The sequence below is a fragment of the Acanthaster planci genome, linkage group LG04 (genome assembly GCF_054643075.1).
Source record: "Acanthaster planci isolate LZ-2023a linkage group LG04, COTS_SCS, whole genome shotgun sequence".
NCBI lineage: Eukaryota > Metazoa > Echinodermata > Asteroidea > Valvatida > Acanthasteridae > Acanthaster > Acanthaster planci.
In genome coordinates, this window is record NC_141780.1 from 18,942,392 (window position 1) to 18,961,645 (window position 19,254).

The 19,254-nt window shown below is 42.5% G+C and overlaps 2 protein-coding genes across 5 annotated transcripts in view; one reads left to right on the forward strand and one right to left on the reverse strand.

Annotated features, from left to right (window-relative positions):
- Positions 1-4,577, forward strand: part of fancd2 (FA complementation group D2) — a 33,632-nt gene extending 29,055 nt beyond the window's left edge. For all 4 annotated transcript variants that reach the window (XM_022249277.2, XM_022249276.2, XM_087135755.1 and 1 more), the window contains 3 exons: positions 426-572; positions 801-935; positions 1,815-4,577. In XM_022249277.2, coding sequence (XP_022104969.2) covers positions 426-572; positions 801-935; positions 1,815-1,883 — 351 coding nt within the window. In that variant the 3' untranslated portion in view covers positions 1,884-4,577. The remainder of the gene's footprint in view (positions 1-425; positions 573-800; positions 936-1,814) is intronic.
- LOC110986935 (uncharacterized) overlaps positions 1,982-19,254 on the reverse strand; it is a 28,949-nt gene continuing 11,676 nt past the window's right edge. The window contains exons 9-28 of the mRNA XM_022249275.2: positions 18,903-19,081; positions 18,178-18,428; positions 17,218-17,467; positions 16,388-16,694; positions 15,717-15,889; positions 15,328-15,566; positions 14,587-14,674; positions 14,086-14,238; positions 13,241-13,523; positions 12,397-12,652; positions 11,697-11,883; positions 11,281-11,391; positions 10,630-10,744; positions 10,010-10,150; positions 9,126-9,328; positions 7,739-7,922; positions 6,694-6,856; positions 5,703-5,755; positions 4,647-4,916; positions 1,982-4,437 (exon numbers count right to left, since the gene is read on the reverse strand). Coding sequence (XP_022104967.2) covers positions 4,334-4,437; positions 4,647-4,916; positions 5,703-5,755; positions 6,694-6,856; positions 7,739-7,922; positions 9,126-9,328; positions 10,010-10,150; positions 10,630-10,744; positions 11,281-11,391; positions 11,697-11,883; positions 12,397-12,652; positions 13,241-13,523; positions 14,086-14,238; positions 14,587-14,674; positions 15,328-15,566; positions 15,717-15,889; positions 16,388-16,694; positions 17,218-17,467; positions 18,178-18,428; positions 18,903-19,081 — 3,710 coding nt within the window. The 3' untranslated portion in view covers positions 1,982-4,333. The remainder of the gene's footprint in view (positions 4,438-4,646; positions 4,917-5,702; positions 5,756-6,693; positions 6,857-7,738; positions 7,923-9,125; positions 9,329-10,009; positions 10,151-10,629; positions 10,745-11,280; positions 11,392-11,696; positions 11,884-12,396; positions 12,653-13,240; positions 13,524-14,085; positions 14,239-14,586; positions 14,675-15,327; positions 15,567-15,716; positions 15,890-16,387; positions 16,695-17,217; positions 17,468-18,177; positions 18,429-18,902; positions 19,082-19,254) is intronic.

Below are 19,254 nucleotides of genomic sequence, written 5' to 3' on the forward strand. Positions count from 1 at the left end.
TGAATGCTCACGTGCAGGCATGTCTGCAGGCATTACAGCAAGGGTCGGTCGAGGTTGGCCAGGGCTGCTCTTTGTTTACGATAACCTCTTTCAAAACGATTACAATGACCTTTGTGTTTTGCATCGAGGTTTAAGTACATGTACATGCGTACCAAGTTGCTTTCAAAGGAGTTTTCATGGAGGCTGTGATGGCAAACCTGATTTTTTTCCATTTTGAGTGCACCTGAGAAATTTGAAGATCGGTTTTCATTTCAGTATGTACTTCCTCAATTTCAAAAAGTCACACAATTTCAGCGGCTCTTTGTAATGTTGTACACAACATGTGCATGGTATGAATCTCACACAAATGTGTAGATAAGCTCAGTGTCATGAAAGCAGTTGCCACGCATTCCAAAGCTATGTTCCCTGTGGCATTGCTGTTACAGGTCATAAAGGACGTGTCGCTGAACAAACACGTGCCAGCCGTTAAGCGGAACCTGGAGTCGTTTGTGTATAGAGTCAAGGCTATGCTGACACTGCACAAGTGCCAGGAGGCATTCTGGGTGGGCAACCTCAAGAACAGAGATCTGCAGGTAATGTGGATGGGGGGACGAAGGTCTCAGAGAACTGCTGGAATATTCCAATGGTAAAACTGGCCACTAGAATACGGAGAGAAAACACGGGGGTCGTGCAACATTTCTGGTAATGAAACCAGGGATGCCTCAAAAGGCATCCCGCTGTTGCCATTGTGTTGCCCCACAGGCAGCCGTCGTTCTCTTGGGAATTTCAGCAAAGTAATGAACATTTTTGTCATGTTCTAGGGAGAAGAGATCCTGTCCCAACAAACTAACGATTCCGTGAGCGAGCAGGGAGATGGTAATAACGATAGCGATGATCATGACGACGATGACAACAGCACTCAACTTCCCTCAGAGGACAGCAACAGCGACAACGAGGTAAATCCCAGTCTCTAACCCTCCAAAATCCAACATCCGAGCCCAATTTCATGGAGCTGCTTAGCAATTAGAAAAGTCATGCTTACTGTAGCAGAAAAATTTGCTAACCTTAAGACTATTTCATAGCAGTGTGTGGGCTTATTTTCAAGACGTATTTTTGCGTTGGGGAGATGTTAATTATATATATAACGGTTTTGCCCTTACCCAACGTATATTAATAAGCACTGTATGCTCAGTGCTTGTCCGAGAGCTTGCGAAAAAAACCTCACAAGCTTACTCGGGTGGGACTCGAACCCACGACCTCCTGCTTACTAGTGCAGATGTCTTAACCACTCGACGACCGAGCTTGCCGGGGTCGGCTGGCCGGTCCGAGTCAAATGAAGCAGCGGGTACCGCGAACTATTTGTGTGGGCTTAGTTGTGCTTACAGGTGTGCGCACATAGATATTTCCATTATGCCACTACGTAAAACAAATTTTTGCTCTGAGGTAAGCGTGCCATTTGCTAAGCGTACTTGCTTACAGTATCGATGAGATACATAGAGCCTCTGTTGGTGTAAAATTGTGTGCTCAGCAGTGCAGTGGAATTGAGTCCTGGTGTCACAGCTTTGTTGGAAGGTGCAGAACTGAAAAACCCAGGCTCACAAACTCGTTTGATTGCTTGTGTTTTTACTGGAGCACCAAAATCAAATAAGATGTAATGATGAAAGTATCACCAAGCTAAGAGTGTCCTCTTAAAACCACCGCAGTTACAAACCCCGCCAGTTGATGTTTTGTATGAAATGGGCAGCGTTTGCTTGCTTTTTTGGGGGGGGGGGTAAAAGGATTGAATCAGTCACCCATGAAATGTAAATGTTGTGTGCTGTTTTTTTATTCATTAGTCTGTGACCACTCTTGGTCAGGAGGACAGATCTGATGGCGAAGGCGAGTCGTACAGTGAGAGTTTCTAATGTGAGCATTCCGAGCGAGAGCAAACCACTCGCCGAAGGACTCTTGACAGAAAGTACACACAAGTTGGTAAGAATCGACACAGCATCAAAACTGTCAATTGGGTTGAAGAATACTCTGCCAATTTAATGACGTCATCTCATCTCGAGATTTTCCCGAAACGTATTGATTCCAACTTGCATTTTTTGTCAAGTATGTGGCGACTCCTGTTGATTTTGTACTCAAAGCGTACCTCCATTCACTGATACTGGTTGGGCAAACAGTTTACAGTAATAGGCATTCCTGAGCAAATGTCATTAACAGTTGATTGAGAAGAGGGAGACTTCCAACACCGAGATGCCCAACTTGTTCGTATTGTATGTGGGCTCTATTTCAGTGAAGGTCAAATGCTCGTGTACACTGCTTGTTTTCTGGGCCCAACAAATTTGTCTGTCGATTGTTAGGTTGCAAGAAGTTAATTTGATGCACATACTCGTGGTCTGAAGATACTAAGGCACTTCACTTTTTAAAAGTCACTGATGCATTGTACATATACAATATATATTTTACATTTAAATGCATTAACCCCTTCACACTGGGATTCTTTTGACCTTGGCTGCTGGGCTGTGGTATGCCCAGTAGGCAAAGCTTTGTCCAGCAGTAGGCCCACATTGAACCAGCAGCTGCATGGTGAATAGAATGTGTGTGTGGTATGCACTAATCCTCACACAAAGCCACGGCTGTGGATGGCTCCCGGTATGAAGGGGTTTTAATAGACCAGTTGTGCCCACATGACCTACAGCGGGTATTAGACATCAACAAGCATGGTGTCCTACCATAGCAAAGTGTGTTTTGGGTGTTATCTACTAAAAAGAAAGCTGATTATCGGGAGTAGTCTGAGTACTTTGCCAACCATCGGCTTTATTTTTGGGTAAATGACAGTTAGGACATACTAATCTATGGCAGGATGTCATGTTTGGTGACGTTTGCTACCCACTACAGGGGTGTATCAGAAAAACCTCCCACAAAATAATGTGCACCCAGTTTCACATTTCGTGGTTCACATTTCGTGCTTCAATGAGCACACAAAGTTTAAATTTTGGAAATCAAAAGTTTGTTGGGCACGGGTATTTGAGGCTTTAAAATTCATCGAGAAATGTACCGGTATGCTATGTTTGTCCCTTTCTGCTTGGTGACGATACACCCAGATATGAGATTTTGGTGTCGATTGTAGAGGGTTAATGGGTTAATTTTTTCAAATTTGGTGTGCAAGGAAAACTCGTTTTTAATCTGTTTATTCAATCCAGCAGGTGTCTTTTTAACCCTCATACACCCATGCACAACAAAATTTGATTTGCCAAAATTCAAACTTCCTGCTCATTGAAATGTGAACCATGAAACTGGCATCAATCAAAGGCAGAGCTACACCCTTCACCAATGGGCACATCCAGATTTTTGAACTGGGTCCTGTGTTATTTGTACAGTATGGTAATTTTTTCGGAGAGTCTTCTTTTTTCCGATACACCCTGTATGGGTCAAGTGACTTACCGATCCCGGGAACGATCAGTCTTTTCATGGTCATTATTCTGTCTTGAGCATTTTTCTATGAGTTGATAAGTGGCGTTACCAGTGCCTTAGTACATCTGAAATAATTCTAACCTGACAAGTAGACGGACTACAAACGACGTTATTAATTACTGAAGCTATTCATCTTATTCACCACTTTTTTTTTTACAGTTCACTTCCTAAGGAAAATGCTACTCAGAAAAACTGTGTCATTGTTATATATCCCAACCTGATGAGTTCAGTTACTTTTCAAAAATAGTTTCAAATTATTAGCATTTGTATAAGTCTTTTGTCGTCTACTAATCTACATATAAGGCAATTTTAATGAGATCGTCTTGGCACATTATAACTTTCAAAACTGTAGATAAAATTTGCATTTGTCATGTGATAAAAGCTTCTCTTCTACGTAATTTTACAACGCATTAACCATTTTGTATGGTGCATATACTATTTTGGCATTCCTCTATTCACGCAGCTGTAAATCAAACATTTCTGTAACAAATCTACTCAAGAAAATAAGTCTCTAATGGCATTTTTCTTCCTGTTTTCTAAACAATAGCTTTAGAATCATTAACATAAAGAAATGTACATGCGTACTTCTAGTTTATTAGCAACTTTACATGACATACAGCACTGTGAAACACAGAAGTAAAGTTAATCTGTAGTGTCAAACATTGTGCCATTTTTCCTTTAGGTATCATGCAAAATCCCCACAGAATTGATTTGAACAATGAATTCTTTCATATATAATGGTACAGTTATAATGGTAAGTCTTCCATCAAACAACAATCTCTTTGACATTACAAATTGAAAAGGGATAAAAGTCAAATTTGACAAAAAGTCAAAAAGTTCGCTATACCTACCCTATTGATATCAATTTGTCGTCTGTTACTTAGATGTACAAGTTTTAAGAGCAGTCATCTGGTCCACCGCTAGCCGCGCAGGTTGGCTGGCAACATTCATTCCAATCCAGGACCTTCTCCGCACCCTTGTAGATTCCACTCATAGTCGCTACAAGACAGGTGAATGAATAAGAAAATATTAAAATGTAGCCATGTTTTACAAGAGTCACGAGAAATGTAAATGAAAATTATTTTGCAAACCGTTCTTTTATTATTCAAAATGGACTTGGCACATTTTAGGATTCCAAATTTACATGCCTGAGAAATCACTGCAGTATTTGTAAGTGTTGCGTTTTTTGTGGGATACCCTGCACATACCTTTCCACTCGCTGATTGCATATTTAGAGGTAGCATAATTGTCAGACTCGGAATAACTAAACCCCGTCTCAGACGCGAAAGGCACGGCTATGCTGGTCACGAAGTCATCGCTTGCTGCCGCTGTGTCATAGGTGCTTCTTTCAATCAGGTACCAGTTGCTGTAGGGCTTGTTGCTGGCTGCATAGGAGTCAGGGGAATTGCCTAGGATGCCGTACAGCCTCCCAGTGCTGGGCAAAAAGCCAATGATGTTGCGCAGTCGGGGATCTAGACCTGAGCAAAAGCAAAGAGCGTACTGGTAACCTCACTACCAGAGGTCACTTTAACTGTCCGCTGTCTTCAATAACGTTTTCATGGTCCGCTCGACTACAGTTATTGTACCACAGTCTGAAAATACACCTACATTATTTATTATACATGTTTGGTGCTACTTTTAAAGGCATTTTGGAACTTTTTTGGCAAATACTGATTTCCATATTTGTTAGCAAAAGTGTGATATCATTCCAAGGGAAAAACCTTTATGTTGCATTGATATGTGCACCAAAAATTGCTGGGTTTTTACATTTTCTATTCCAAGTTTCCTTTTATTTTGTGATTTCTTGTTGTCTGAATACCCAACAGTAAGCCAACAGGAAGCCATTTTTCAAAAATGCTTTCAAGGAGTAAATTCTGGGTTCATATTCTGAACAGAAGAACCTGTATTAAAACTGAGCTGAGCCTTCCGTGATTGACATCACAGCAACACCGCCCCTGTTGTCTGGGAAAGTGGGCACAATTATAAATGTTTGTAATAAATGCACCCCCAGAAGGATGGCAGATTGTTTTCATACAATAAAAAACTACAAAGTTGCACAAAAAGTGTGTCCAAGAAAACTTCCTCTTGGACCCTTTGATGTTTTTGTCAGTCTCCCCAAGAAGAGTAATTTTAAATCAAAACGTTCCTGTCTACTCAAAGAAACATCAACACAGATTTGACGTAGATAAGAGGTCTTCTAAACACTCACTGGATTGTTCTGGTTTGACCCATACCATTTTCATATAACATGCTTAAAAACTCACCAGTCCACTGCTTTTCAGCATATATCATCATGAAGCACTGCATATCAGGTTTCCTGTCAAGAATTTCATTTTTAAAAAAGAGTTCTCTGAAATTATATAATAAAAAAGAGCATCTTGATTATAAAAAGTGTTGAAGTCCATCACAAGTCTTTGTATGGGTCAGTTCACAAGTCCTCACACAAGAACAGTCATTCGTTCCTGGGTCAAGAGTGACACACGAATGCTTCCCATTTGAATAACTTTTGACTTGGCTTAAAGACTGGATGTCTTGGGATGGACTTCCGTTGAAGACCGCTTGAATAAAAACATGCTTGGGTGTTGCTAGAATAGGATCTGTTTTTCCGATAATGAATAGGCAAAACCGAATGAAGGTGGGCTGCACACAAGTCTTGGAAGCGCTGAAGAGAGCGAAATGTGTGTTGACAGGTGGAGAGTACATGCAGGTCTTGGGTCTGCACAATATCAGCAATTTGCACAAGAACTCACAAGCACCGAGATCACCACGCCATGTCAGAACTAACATTGAACACCACAGCCCAACAAGAAAGCCAGTACTGACTACCATAGACCATACTCCGGACGTAGTAAGGTCAAACAGGCTAGAAAACAGGCGTCTTGATAATTATAATAATATTTATAAAGCGCATTTTTCCGAAGGTCACAATGCCCTGGGAAAAAGCAACTGCAGGAAAGTAAACCAGGTGCTAAGACAAAATTAGTGGGAGCAGATGACCAAAACCTAGAGTGGAAACAGATGAGATTTAAGTTTACATTTGGACTGTTGTAGGGAGTTGCAGTTACGAATACTATGAGGTAATGAGTTCCAGCATCGGGGTCCAGCAACAGAAAAAGCCCTGTCTCCTACTTTTTTTAATGTACGTGGTATTTTTAGGTTGTATTTTGAGCGGAGGTTATTACTTCGGTTAGGTTTGCTACGATGAGGATGGATGCAAGACAAACTCTGCCTTTGCAGTATATAGGGCCTACTTACTTCCACAGGAAGGCGTAGACAGATGCCTGGATCTCCTTACGCACTCCACTCTTGCCGTGGGTGACAGTGTCACAGACAAACAGGGTGTCACTGTTGGTGTCAACCAGGAACCCTCGCTCGTACATGTCGCCAACCTGATTGGTAGCGGGTGTTGGGCAGGTGTCTGCTCAAGAGAACCAGCCAATTTTACACTTGATAGTTAAACACTTGACAAATGTACACTAATAATCCAATTTGACCTCTGAATTCAAGATTATTGAGTTCAGATTCATCTTTAGATTTTGATTTAGAAAATTCCTCTCGATTCTTGGCTAAAGAAGCCACACATTCTAAACACATCCACTTGGAATAGGTCATTTTTGAGGACTTAAAACATGTAGTTCAGCAAGGATGGGATTTCACACTTTGACTGACAGCTCCAACTCTCTGTAGTGATAGGGTGTAAGTGAATTTGCCACAATGAATATTCTTGTTGTAAATGAATAGATGTTGAATTGTGATCAGAATGCAATGGCAGTGCTGTTAGCCCGAGAACTAAACCTTCTTTGTTATCGTTATGCTCATTTTCTCTGATTGTTTTACTGTTAAAATTGCATCGGAAATAGGCAAAGGCAGAAATGTGATTTCGCTGACAGGTGTGCTTCATTTCATGTATAATCGAGGACAAAACTAATTAAGTGCATTCTCATTGTGGAAAATGTGCACCACTGCCAAATTATGACCTATCCCTTGGTCATCCCATTTGAGATTACCCATACCCAGCGTAACCAAACAGTCAGCTCCATACCACCGCTAAAGTACGAGTTACCGCGATCAAAGCCATGTCTCCACAAGGATACAAATTCTGGTATGTGTGTGGCGAAAAGTGTGAGATGGTATGTAGCCTGTGTAATGGAATGTTAATCCCTGTGCCAACTGCCAACTGTGTTTTTTTCATCTTGGAACTCTCAGAAATGAACATATGGTGACCTCAACAGAGTACCCTGTTCATTTGTCATCAGCACTCAGTGTGTTTAGATCAGCTATGAGTTGCCAAGTTTCTTACCAGCTGCCGCCTGGCCACTCACGCAACCCATCAGCTCAAGCCTGAGGGCATTGTACCACTGACTCTGGCTCCTGTAGTCGTAGGCAGTCAAGTTCAGGATGACATAGCGAGCCTCCACGGGCACCATTAGGGTGTGAGACACCACCGTGTCATGGTTGGCAGGGGAATCCCTCTGGTGGTCAAACTTTAACGGGAAATCATATAAATGGTCAAACCATCAAATATTAGCTCTGAGCATCAAATAAGAAAAGGAATAGGCAGAACTGTGATTCAGCAGAGGGTGACGAATTCTCCAGAGGCGAATTTTCAGTGCCAAATATTGGACTTTTCAAAAGGGAGACGGCTATGATGTTGAAGTCCAGATTTTTCAGGGCGGGCTGCTGCTTTGTCGAAGGCAGCACAAAGAGAGACCAAAGACCTCCTTAAAGAGGCACTCTCGTTGCACTGTAATGAACTCATAGGCACTGACCTCATGCAAGGCCAATTAACACAACCAGGCACCTCCACTGTTTGTTAATCAGGGGCATGATAAGGCAATTACCACCTTGTGGAACTTCGAAAGCATCAGGGTTGCCACTTAAACAGCACTGGAGTTACTGGATGGTGCTATTTGAACGATGTTAAAAAGCACCTTCAATTGAGCCCACAATAAAGCCTCTTTGATGAGCAGGGAATAGCCAACTGTAATATTGTTTGGCGTTCTATTGCAGAGCTGTTTTCCCCATGGATACATGACATTAAGCAGATCAAAGGGAGAGTGGTTCTAACCATTCCGCAAACCCCTCACTGTCACTTTGAAATGAATAGACAGTTGATCTGAAATTAAAGATTTAGATTTCTTTTGTTATCTTACCAGAAACTATTGTCTTGTCTACATGTGGCCCAAACTCTGTTATTTCTCCAGACCCAAATGCAATCCCAGGCTTCAATGGTGTAATAAAATGGTGCGGCCGGGGAGCCACACAACCCCAATCCCCCATCAGAAGTCTGAATTCCCCCCCAACAAAAAAAAGGCAATGTAAACTGCCTATACATGTATTACAAGCGTTTGAATAAATATGTGATTAGTGGTGACGTCCAAATATCCATCACCGTCCGTGAGTCGTTCGTGTCGCGTCGTTGGTTAGAACCATTTTTTTTTATACATTGGGCCGGCCATACTTGCTTGACGTTCCTAGGGGGCGAGTTGGTCAGGGGGCGAGTCGGCCAGGAGGCGAGTCGGTATAAGGGGCGAGTCGGTCAGGGGGCGAGTTGACCTGACACCTTACAAGCCATGGTTAATATGCTTTCAATTTTCCCTTGAAAAAAAACTTCCAGGGCCCCTCTCAGAAAACTTTCTCCAGGTTACACCTCTGCCAAAATGTGGCTACTCCTAAAGCATTCACACCGCTTTGTTGTCTGAGGGGGTTGCTGCCTTGTACAGCGTATCATCCAGGCTGTAGAGGATCTCAAATTCCCCAATATCACCGTTGGCAGCGGCACTGCTTCCCCCTTGGGTTTGAACACCTGTCAGGTATGCCTTCTTGCCCAGGTCAATCTTGATCCAGCGATCGTACAGGAAGGGGCCTGCCCTGGCCAGCGTCTTCCAAGCTGGTTTGTACCATGAAAAGAACACCAAAAACAATTCATTAAAAACAGTCGTACCAAGTTTTGACACTGCTCACGTAACCGATCACGCACTCTCACACTGTAGTTGTGGGGACATACCGTGACCCGATATTTCACCTACTTTTGTGGGGACCGAAAACGTTGTGGGGACTCAGAAATGTCCCCACAACTCGGTTAAAATTCCATAACAAAAGAACTTGTCCCCTGAATGCGGTGAATGCCTACCCACAGACACTGATGGATGCTGGTTTTTGGAAGGTAAAGTTCATTTTAGGGTTTTCCATACAAATATAAACACATCCGATGTCCTTCATTTAAAGAAAATTCTCATCGCATTGGGTCATAATGCACAACTATCAAGAATTTTGTCACAGCTCATTTGAATAGCTTGTGAACTGGCTTACTTACAGAATGACTTGTGACGGACTTACATGGACTAGTGATGGACTCAAATACAACACTAGCTGCCCACCTCACACAGCCGTTTCAAGCCCTAACCCCACCCAGCCTAGCCGAACCAGACCAACACCAAGCCATTCAACCATCCACAACCAGCCACTTCCTCCCAACCGATCTCAACCAACCAACCAACCAACCATGAAATCTGAACCATAACCCCTACCCACCTTGCAACCTAGGCAACCCTAACCCAACCAAACCTACCAGAAGCCCCATTTAGCCTCGCATGTTGTGCTGCGGCGTTTGGCTCTGGTGAGAATGATGCAGTGATCTGGCAGTCTTGTATGGTACCATCCTGCATTCCTAGGGCTTGGGGATTGCCACAGGAAGGTGATAAGGTTTGGCCTATTGGGGAAAAATCAGTAAACCATATAAACAACAGGAAGAGTTCTGACCAGCTCTGACACCTAAATCCTGTGAGGAAATCCCAATGTTATAACCAATGAATAGGACGTAGATCTCCCAAAATTTGTATCTGGAGAAAAAATTATACACACAGATCAGTCCCCCCCCCTTAAAAAGGAGGATGGGAAACATGAAAGACTGCATTAGCTGGACTGGCATGGAAGGTGCATTTAAAACAGTGGGCCTATTTATGTAGAAAAAGAAGCTCAAGTATGTAATTGCTTGTGTTCCTCTGTAAGTTTCAACCTCGTACGGAAAACTCCGCTATCATCAGCCCAACCCTATCTGGGCCAGTCTTTGGTGAATGCAAGTCCAGGGAAACATATATTCCACATTGCAATTCCTTCAAGGCATCCATCGATTCTCTCATTTGGAAATTCAATTTTTGTTACTTTCAATAGATCAGATTGACGTTTTACCTGGGATATCAGGGTAGGGCACCGTGAAGTCAAAAGTTGTATATCCCATTGGCTCGCTGAAGTATTGACCGTCGGTGTAGAAGTTGGTATCGTAGTTTGTCATGAAATATATGACCTGTTGAAGGCATAAGTGTCGTGCCATTTAAAGCAAACTACATAACTTTCTGAAAGTCAAACAAAATTATTACCCAAAAGATGTTCCTGCAAGTTGCAAGATGAAGATGCGGAAGAGTTTACAAGAAATAAAAAATGCTTGCTCGGATTTCCTCCTACTACATATAGGAAGTTAAATTAATGACTCGTCGAATGATACATACAATGTAGAATAGTCGGTTATTGGCTTTATGTGTTATACGTACGTATGGCTCGAGCAATTCATACAAAAACACTCAAAACGAACAATAATTTCTCGGACACTTTAGGCATAACTTGTCAAGTATTTTTTGAAACGATAATAAACTGATTTGTTTTTTTAATCAGAATAAAATGAATATTAGTGTACAGCCGAAGATATACCCCGACTTTGCCCTTAGGACTCGCCCACTGTAAACCATGCCCAGTCTTCAACTTGGTGAGGATTCAAAGCTGGGCTGCAGGAGTTAGCCGGGCTGGAGGAACGTATGTCACTAAATCACTCAGAACATTGTGTACCTCAATTGGTGTGGTTCCTTTCCAGTTTTTGGTCAGCTTGTAGCGGTAATTAGTCTTAATGCTGGTCTCAAGGGTCAATGCAAGACGGTCGCTGAAGAACATCCGCGGTACCTGGTCATGGACAGCATAGTTAACACGAGACAAGAAGTGTTGGAATCAAAATCTGTGACATCTAATCCGTCAGATTTTTCTGCAAAAACTAACGTTATACTTTACATACTTTCATTTGAATAAAGCTCCACTCTAACTCAATAAGTATGCAAAACACGCAGAAACGAATACACCGGTGATTCTCTCTCCTTCGAATGGTCATTTGGATGATTAAAATTCAAAGTAAATATCAGATAATTCTTTTATGGACCACCAAAAAAATGAAAGACATTTGAGTTCCCTAAAAACTAGCCTGTCCTTAATACCGTGAAGTAGAATCCGGTGTTATCATTCCAGTGGCTGACGCCTTGCAGCTTGTCGCTTAGTTCGAGGTTCAGCGCCATGCTGTCAAACTGGATGTAGGGCGGCAAGAAGACGTGACCTTTGACATTGACTGCTTCAGCGTTGGAGTCAATTGCATGGCTCACCTCCATCTTGTACCAGACCTTGTCCCTTTGTTTTGAAGGATAAAAAACTCGACCTTCTTCAAACCTGTATTGCGTTTACCCTCAGAATAACGAATACAGTTCTTTTCATCACGGTTGTAGAGAGTAGTTATTTTTTGTTGGGTCAGAAAAAATTGTTTGTGGACCTACCTGTTTCCCTAGTTGTCTGAATTCAACTCAAAAAAGGTAATGTGGGACAACTTTTTTTAAAAAAAGGGATATCTTTTTCAGGTAACACTTCAACACGAGCAATTTACGACTGAAAATTGAGGGTGAATTGCAATGATTCACCTGTATTTTAAGAACTGGATTTTCTTAAAATTTTTTAACAATATTTACAAGCACAAAATTTGGAGGTTTAATTGGCCAGAGCGTTGGCTCATATAATGAGCCAATGTGATGTACATTGCAACCGATTTCATCCGCCTTTTCTCTTTTTGAGGTATTTATTTGCTATGCTTTGCATTAAATGCAGGTCATATGGAAATGAAACAACGAGGCTGAAAGAATTATGACCAACCCAAGAGAGTATGTTTGCGCTGTTCCGTTGTGGTTGAACGAGACGTTCAGGGCGGGTTTTTCTGTGCCGTCTCGCAGTACGGCCAACTTGTAGTATGCCACCCACACCACTGCTCCACTGCTCACGCTAACCCCGCTACCCAGAGCGTGGTAGGAAGCGTTAACGTTTTGTTCCCCGTCGGCCATCTGCACGTCGATGTATACGACAATGTCATTGTCGCCGTCCTCCAGGTTGCCAGCTTCGGCCGTGTGTGCTCCTGTTAGGTCAAGAGCAAAACTAAAATCAATTAAAACTCGTTTTGTGGGTATCTGCAGCTCTATTTTTTACAGAAATAGGGGAGAGAAGAGTATGTTTAAAGGGAAATTCTGATAACATCGTCATCATCAAGATCGTCAGTTTCCTCAAGACACCAGTCAGAGCTGTTACATCTAGTCTGTATCAGGTCTAAAACCCATAGTCAGTGTTTAGCATGCGGAATCCAATATCTGTCCTTATTTCACCTATCAGGGGAAGGTTTCTTTCCTAATACAGAGACTTGAAGCTAGGGTGGATCATTCTCAATGCTGGATAGAGGAAGGGGGGGTGTATACCTGATGTTAAGTATAATTCCTCTCCTCTCGGAAGGGGGTTAATTCTGTTTTGTTCATCAGGGATAACTCCGGCTAATCGATTATGACAGATTTCAACAACGTTGAGACACTGCAAGAGTTCTCAACCCCTTTTCCTAATTGGAGCAAGCTCTTTCTGGATTAACCGTTACCGTGGAATGTCAACACCACACTATGAACCTATAGGGCTGCCACTTTCCAAGCCTTAGAGAGCTCAGTCAGGGAAGGCAAGTCACCTGTGTTAGTGATTCTACCAAAGTCCAGCTTTGCAACGTTGTTTTGTGAGGTGTTCCCAGTCGACGTCAGCACGACGTCGGGCGCCTCGAAAACGAGGTTGTAACCTCCTGTCCCGACCTCCACATTACTCAGCGTCATGCTGGCAGTATCGTTGAAGGGCGTGTCCAGTTCCAGTAGGACGGTGAGCGAGTCGTCCAGAATCGTCATGGTAATATTACAGCGCTCTATTTCCCCTGGGTGCATGAAGTGGGCCGACTCGGGGCAGCACAGTTTGAAAGTTGACTGTTCCAATAAAAAGCACATAAGCTTTTACACGTCAAACACCAAATTCATTCAAAAGTAAAGATTTCTTTGGTTTAAACTGGACTCTTCCATTAAACACAGCCGAGTGGTTCTACAACAATGCTCAATTAGATGCAGAATTTTTTTCTTTCAAGTTTACTTCCGAGCTGCGTGTTTTCCAGTATAGTTTTAGAATTTTGCAAAATATGTGTTTGTCTAATTTGGTTAAAAAACATTATCCAATTCAATTACATGCATTTGTTTATTGAGAAAATTTCTATGAAGTTCGGGGTCATGGAACTTTATCAGAGATAAGTAGTTTTCAGAAAGCCTAGGTATTTGCTTTAGTCCCCATCATTAACGAAAGCATAAAAAGGGAAAGTGACACTTATCTTCTTACGGGTTTATGATTTCTGTAAACTAAAATTGACACATAACTGTGCGAAAGTTCAAAGAGCGTTATGGTCCTAATAATCAAACATGTTTTTTCGTTGATAAAGTTGGCATTTGCATATGTATAAGTTATTACAATGTACATTAAGAATCGAAACAAAGAACGCACCTTTGGTAATTCAACTTGGAAGAACATGGCCTGGGTCTCTCTCTCAGAGTTACCAAGGGCGTTGGAAACTTCCACATTAGCCGACAAAGCAGCTGTCAAGCCAATCTCCACTTCGCTACTGTTCATTGTGCTAACCGTCAGCTCCAGGACCAGCTACAGCAAGGACAAAAACACAGACCAGAAAGCTGTTGTACCTGGTTAAGCCGATCACAATGAAAGATTTTCACTGTTGAATTGAAAAATCATGCAAAACAACAGGCAAAGACCCTTGGGAATGTCGATCATTTTCATGACCAAATAAAGCCCAATTGGATGAAGTTTAAATTAGTCATAAAGAGCGAAGAACAAACATGTAGTGGTCAAATGAAATTTTGCACTATAATTTTTCAAATCTCGTTTGACTACAGTGAACAACTGCCAAAATTCTTAGCAGCCGGCTTCCTGGAAACTTTGCAGGAATTTGACAATATTTGAAAGTTTACTAATGATTTTTGTTCACACCTTGCTGTTTTCTTCGGTTGCATTGCCAATGGGAGGGTTGCACACGTAACCGAGATCGACAACGGCATACGTCTCAGAGTCAGAATTCCTGGATAACACAAATTATGCAAGCGGTCAAGCTACTGAGTGATGCCCATTGGTCTTGGAGGAAAATTTGTTGTAAATGATTCCAAGCTGTTTTCAACAATTCTACCTTTGGTTGCAAAGTTGTGAAATTTCAAACCACGCAATGACATGAAATAATGGCAAAACAAGTACTGGGTGCGACCGCTCGACCTTTGCGGGATCGGTCGATCTCATTGCACGACTTGTTCAATTTTGCCATCAACCAATCGGTTATATTTTTCTGATTCACACTTTTGCGAAAGGTTGTTTCGAAACAAAGGGAAGCAACGTCGGATTTTTAATACAAGATGGACCACTGACACGATTTGGCGATCGTGCAGATCGACCAATAGCACCATACACATGTCAAGTACCATCTATCGCACTTAGCATCTTTATAAGTTACTGTGCGTGTTTGCAGCTTGTAAAAATGCTATTTGCAAAAATGATGTTAAAAATAAGCAATAATATACACTTTTAACCAAGTTTTTATTCGTCTGAAAAAGTTAAGGTACAACATTTTGCATAAAACACAAGATCAAAAAACACAATAACGTATGGTGAGAAAGAACTGTCGCGATTCTAGGTACTTTGAAGCGCTGGTACCTCAACAGGTAAGAAATTAAAAAGAATCACCCAAAAATCGGCGACAGCAGGCCCTCTTGTGTGCAAAGCAGGTTCAGACCCACAGATGTCACGTTGATGCTGGTGACTTGAAGCCAGGCTACCGACGTGGTGTAATTCACCACGTACTTGGAAGAGATGTTGGCAGGTATGACCAGGGTGTGAAGCACCTTGGTCTCAGATCCCGCAGTGACTTCAGTCGAGTAGGTTGGAGCGGGACTGAGGGTGTTGTTGGTGGTTAGGATAGGCGCCTGCCGAGGACGAGCAAACGGGGGGAAATAGGTTGTCATATTTCGAGGCATACTTCAGCACGCTAAAACTTCAGCCTTGTGAAAACACTGCCCTCCATCGTGACCCAAACAGTTATAACACGGTATGTGTCAATACAAAAGTCATCTTACTTTGGCTACACTGGTTGCAACGGTGATATTTCCCTCGGACACCCAGAGACGCGTTGCACCGACCAGCACAGACGCGGCCACGGGGACGGTCGAATCGGGGACGTCCTCCGACACCCGCACGATGAGTTGGATCACCAGAGCGTCATCGTCAGTAGTCGGGCTCCCCGGACGCGCTGCAAAAGGCACAGATCAGCATGATTTTCATAAGTGAGGCCTGTGCGGCAAAAAAGCCATACTCTAACTGTGATGCTAATATATTATCGTATGATGCAATATAGTAGGTAAACTTAAAAGTGAGGCTTGTTCGAGCCGTCTGCTTGCAAATTGTCATGACGCTGACTAGTCTCACTTCTAAGTTTGCCAACTGTAATGCATCATATTAGCATCTCAGTTCTTGCAGGCTATTTTGCTGCACATGCCTCACTTATAAGTAGTGGTGGGTAGTCGGCTCGGATGGCACTTCGTGCTATGTAGCTCTGAAGCTGGCGATTAAGTCTGTGAATGAATCATTCATGGTGATGATATAACATTTTAAAAGGTTTATGTCCCCATCAAAAAAGATTTCATCAAACACACCAACACTGAAATCCCTTGATCCTCAAAGAAAATGTGCATTGTTTCGTTAGTGCTTGTCCGTGAAATGAGTGCGTGGATGCAGGATACAAACATACCAAAGTTGTACACCATTCCCAAGTCTAGTTCTGCGTAGTCCCTGTCGGATCCTCCCTCCCACGATGTGTACGTGGCCACCGGATCGACCAATAGACCGCCCGCAATGTTGCTACCCACAGATATCACCCTCATGTCCAGTGTGGTGACTCCAGTGGTATTGACCAGGCCTGTGACCCCGAACCGGTACTGGGCATCTGGCTGAATGACCAGCCGGATAGCCAGGACGATAAACTCCCCGGGAGCGATCTCCGGCGGGTCAGAGGCGTCTTTGAGGTCGAAGGTACTGCTGAAGGGATTAGGATCGCCCTGTATCGAGGAGACAGAATTAAATAAAGTTGGAATTAATTGACAAGACCTATTTCCAAACATGGATTTGCGCCGAGGAGACGTTAATTAATTTTGGATCTTTTTTCCCTGCCCGATGTGTATTACAACACTGCATACTCAGTGTTTGCTCCCAAACACAAGAAGTTGACAATAACATAGCAAGTATTTAAAAGGGCCGACAGTGCAAAACGTTTCTGAAACCCTTAATTACAGAAACTCCGAAAAAATACGCAAATTTGTGATGTCATATCAAAATTCGCATTGCGAATTCGTTAAAGTTGAACACATTGCAAATTGACCGAGCTGTGGCTGCATTTTGTGTGACATCAATTTCCCTTGACTTATCATTTGCCTGAAGTATAAATCGGCCTGCTTGTTAGAGAAAAGAGGACAGAAAGTAAACATTTCTCCATAAGGCAGTCCTATAAGCTGTTGGTGCAGGATAACAGGTACGGTATGTTAACTAAAGCCGCAAAACTAAGAGCACACGATCAATCCATACCGCTGGCACCGTAGGGTACGTGATGCTGGCAGGGTTGGTTGTCGTGGTGACAGAAAGACTGTTATAAGTCTGTTCTAATTTTCCGGCATGGTTGAATTTCACATTAATGGTGTGAGAGTTTCCGTGTGCTCCCAGATCAGTCACGGTCGACTTTACCACAAAGTCCACGCCGATTACGTTGTTCACGTCGTCGGTCGTGCCTTCGCCGCCTGTATTGGCTACCCCTTTCAGGTCGATGGTGGCGGCTGGTCTGGTAAATAGAATGGTTACCAACCATGACAGCTTATAAACACCTTTCTTAAAAGTTCTACTATCGGCGGGAGTCACTATCTTACAAATCTTACAAGAAAGATTTGAGTGAACATCATTTGAGAATTGACACAATAATGTGAATCCTACCCCTCGCCTGTTCTTGTAGACTTGATAATTTGACATGGACAATCCATTTAAATGTTACCGGGCCCAGGTGAATTCTTCCGATTTAATGTTTATTTTCCTTTATGGAATGGTCTTGATTTTGGGGCATCAGATATTGTCAAAAATTGAGCATAATTTACTGGTTGTGTTGAGGGTACTTTCGGCAGTAATGACATGCTTAGAGTCTAGGCCGTATTTGTGTGCCATTTATCTACGTTAATGGGCTAAAACGTGGTCTGAAAGGAATCTGGCATCGTGTAATCTTTTGCCTCTGCTGGGTGTCTTTTAAGCATCACCCTCATGTGTATTTACGCTTGTTTTTTGCTTCTTTACAATTACTATGATGAATTGGAATGATTCAAATCCAATCAATTCCAAAACTGAAATTTTGCCAGGCTACAACTTTTGCTTTAATGTATATGCCCTATAACAGTTATAGCGAAGTTAATCAACTGCAGAAAAAAGTTCCATTTTTAAAATACTGAAAGAAAAACAGGTCGTAAAAGAACGTCACAGCTGACGGAGAATAATTTAGCACTTTACCCTGCTTCGTAGACGACAGCTTTTTCAATGTCGTCCCTACGCTGGATCAGACAACTGATATCATTACCAATATGGTTGACACGAACAGCAGCTATCTGGAATTTTGCGTTGACAGCCAGTTTGACGGACACGGGACTGACAGACGTGGAATACGGAATGATGATGGACACCCGGACCTTGGCGCACTCGCCCGGAATGAGCTCAGTGTCGCCGCCGACAATACTGACATTCACATTAACCACCTTTGTCGGCTGCAATGCAAAACAGAAAGATCCAACCTATGACAATGGAGATTTAAAAAGCAATTTAGCTTCTATTTCCGACTAGGTAAATGTATGGTGTTGGTGGGGTGTTAAAGGCACCACCTGAGGGGGACATAATGGCATCCGTCCGTCAGTTTTGTTTGTAAATTATCCGTCGAGAAACGATTCTATCCAAAATCTCGCCAACAGTTCAGAATATGTTCATTTTGATGATCCAAGGTTAGCAATGTATTAGTTTGCATGATGAGGCATTTTGTTGGGGTACTTTCCATTCATGATCAATTAGGCTTATGATTTTGGTATTCATTTGTGTATAAATCTGTCTTGGTACGGTTCTGGTAAGTTCATAATTAGACACTGGTTTAGAGAGTTTGCATTTAGGTCAGACATCCAAGACAGCGAGAATGGATCCGTCTGGACTATAGCTGCCGAAGTCGTGACAAGAAATATTTCTTTTAATACCGTGATATAGGAACGCCCAGCCTTGACAGTGAATGATACAGTGTCCGTGAGATCCTGCACACCGTCATTGGCAGAAGCCTCCAAGGTAGAGGAAGATTCAGCAGCCAACCCACTGTTGTCTCTCAGGTAAGCCACCACGTCCATGGCGATCCTGCTATCGGCTGTGCTGTTGGCTTCACCTGAGGTGAATACATAAGGGCGACAAAACAGAGCGCTTAATTTTGTAATCCATCCTCTACTCAAGCCTTTGGAAGTAGTTTTTTCCCATCAACCGTTAAGGATTGGAATGCGTTGCCAGCAAACATCATTTCTTGCACTTCACTGGAGACATTCAAAGATGGGTTAGCTGTAA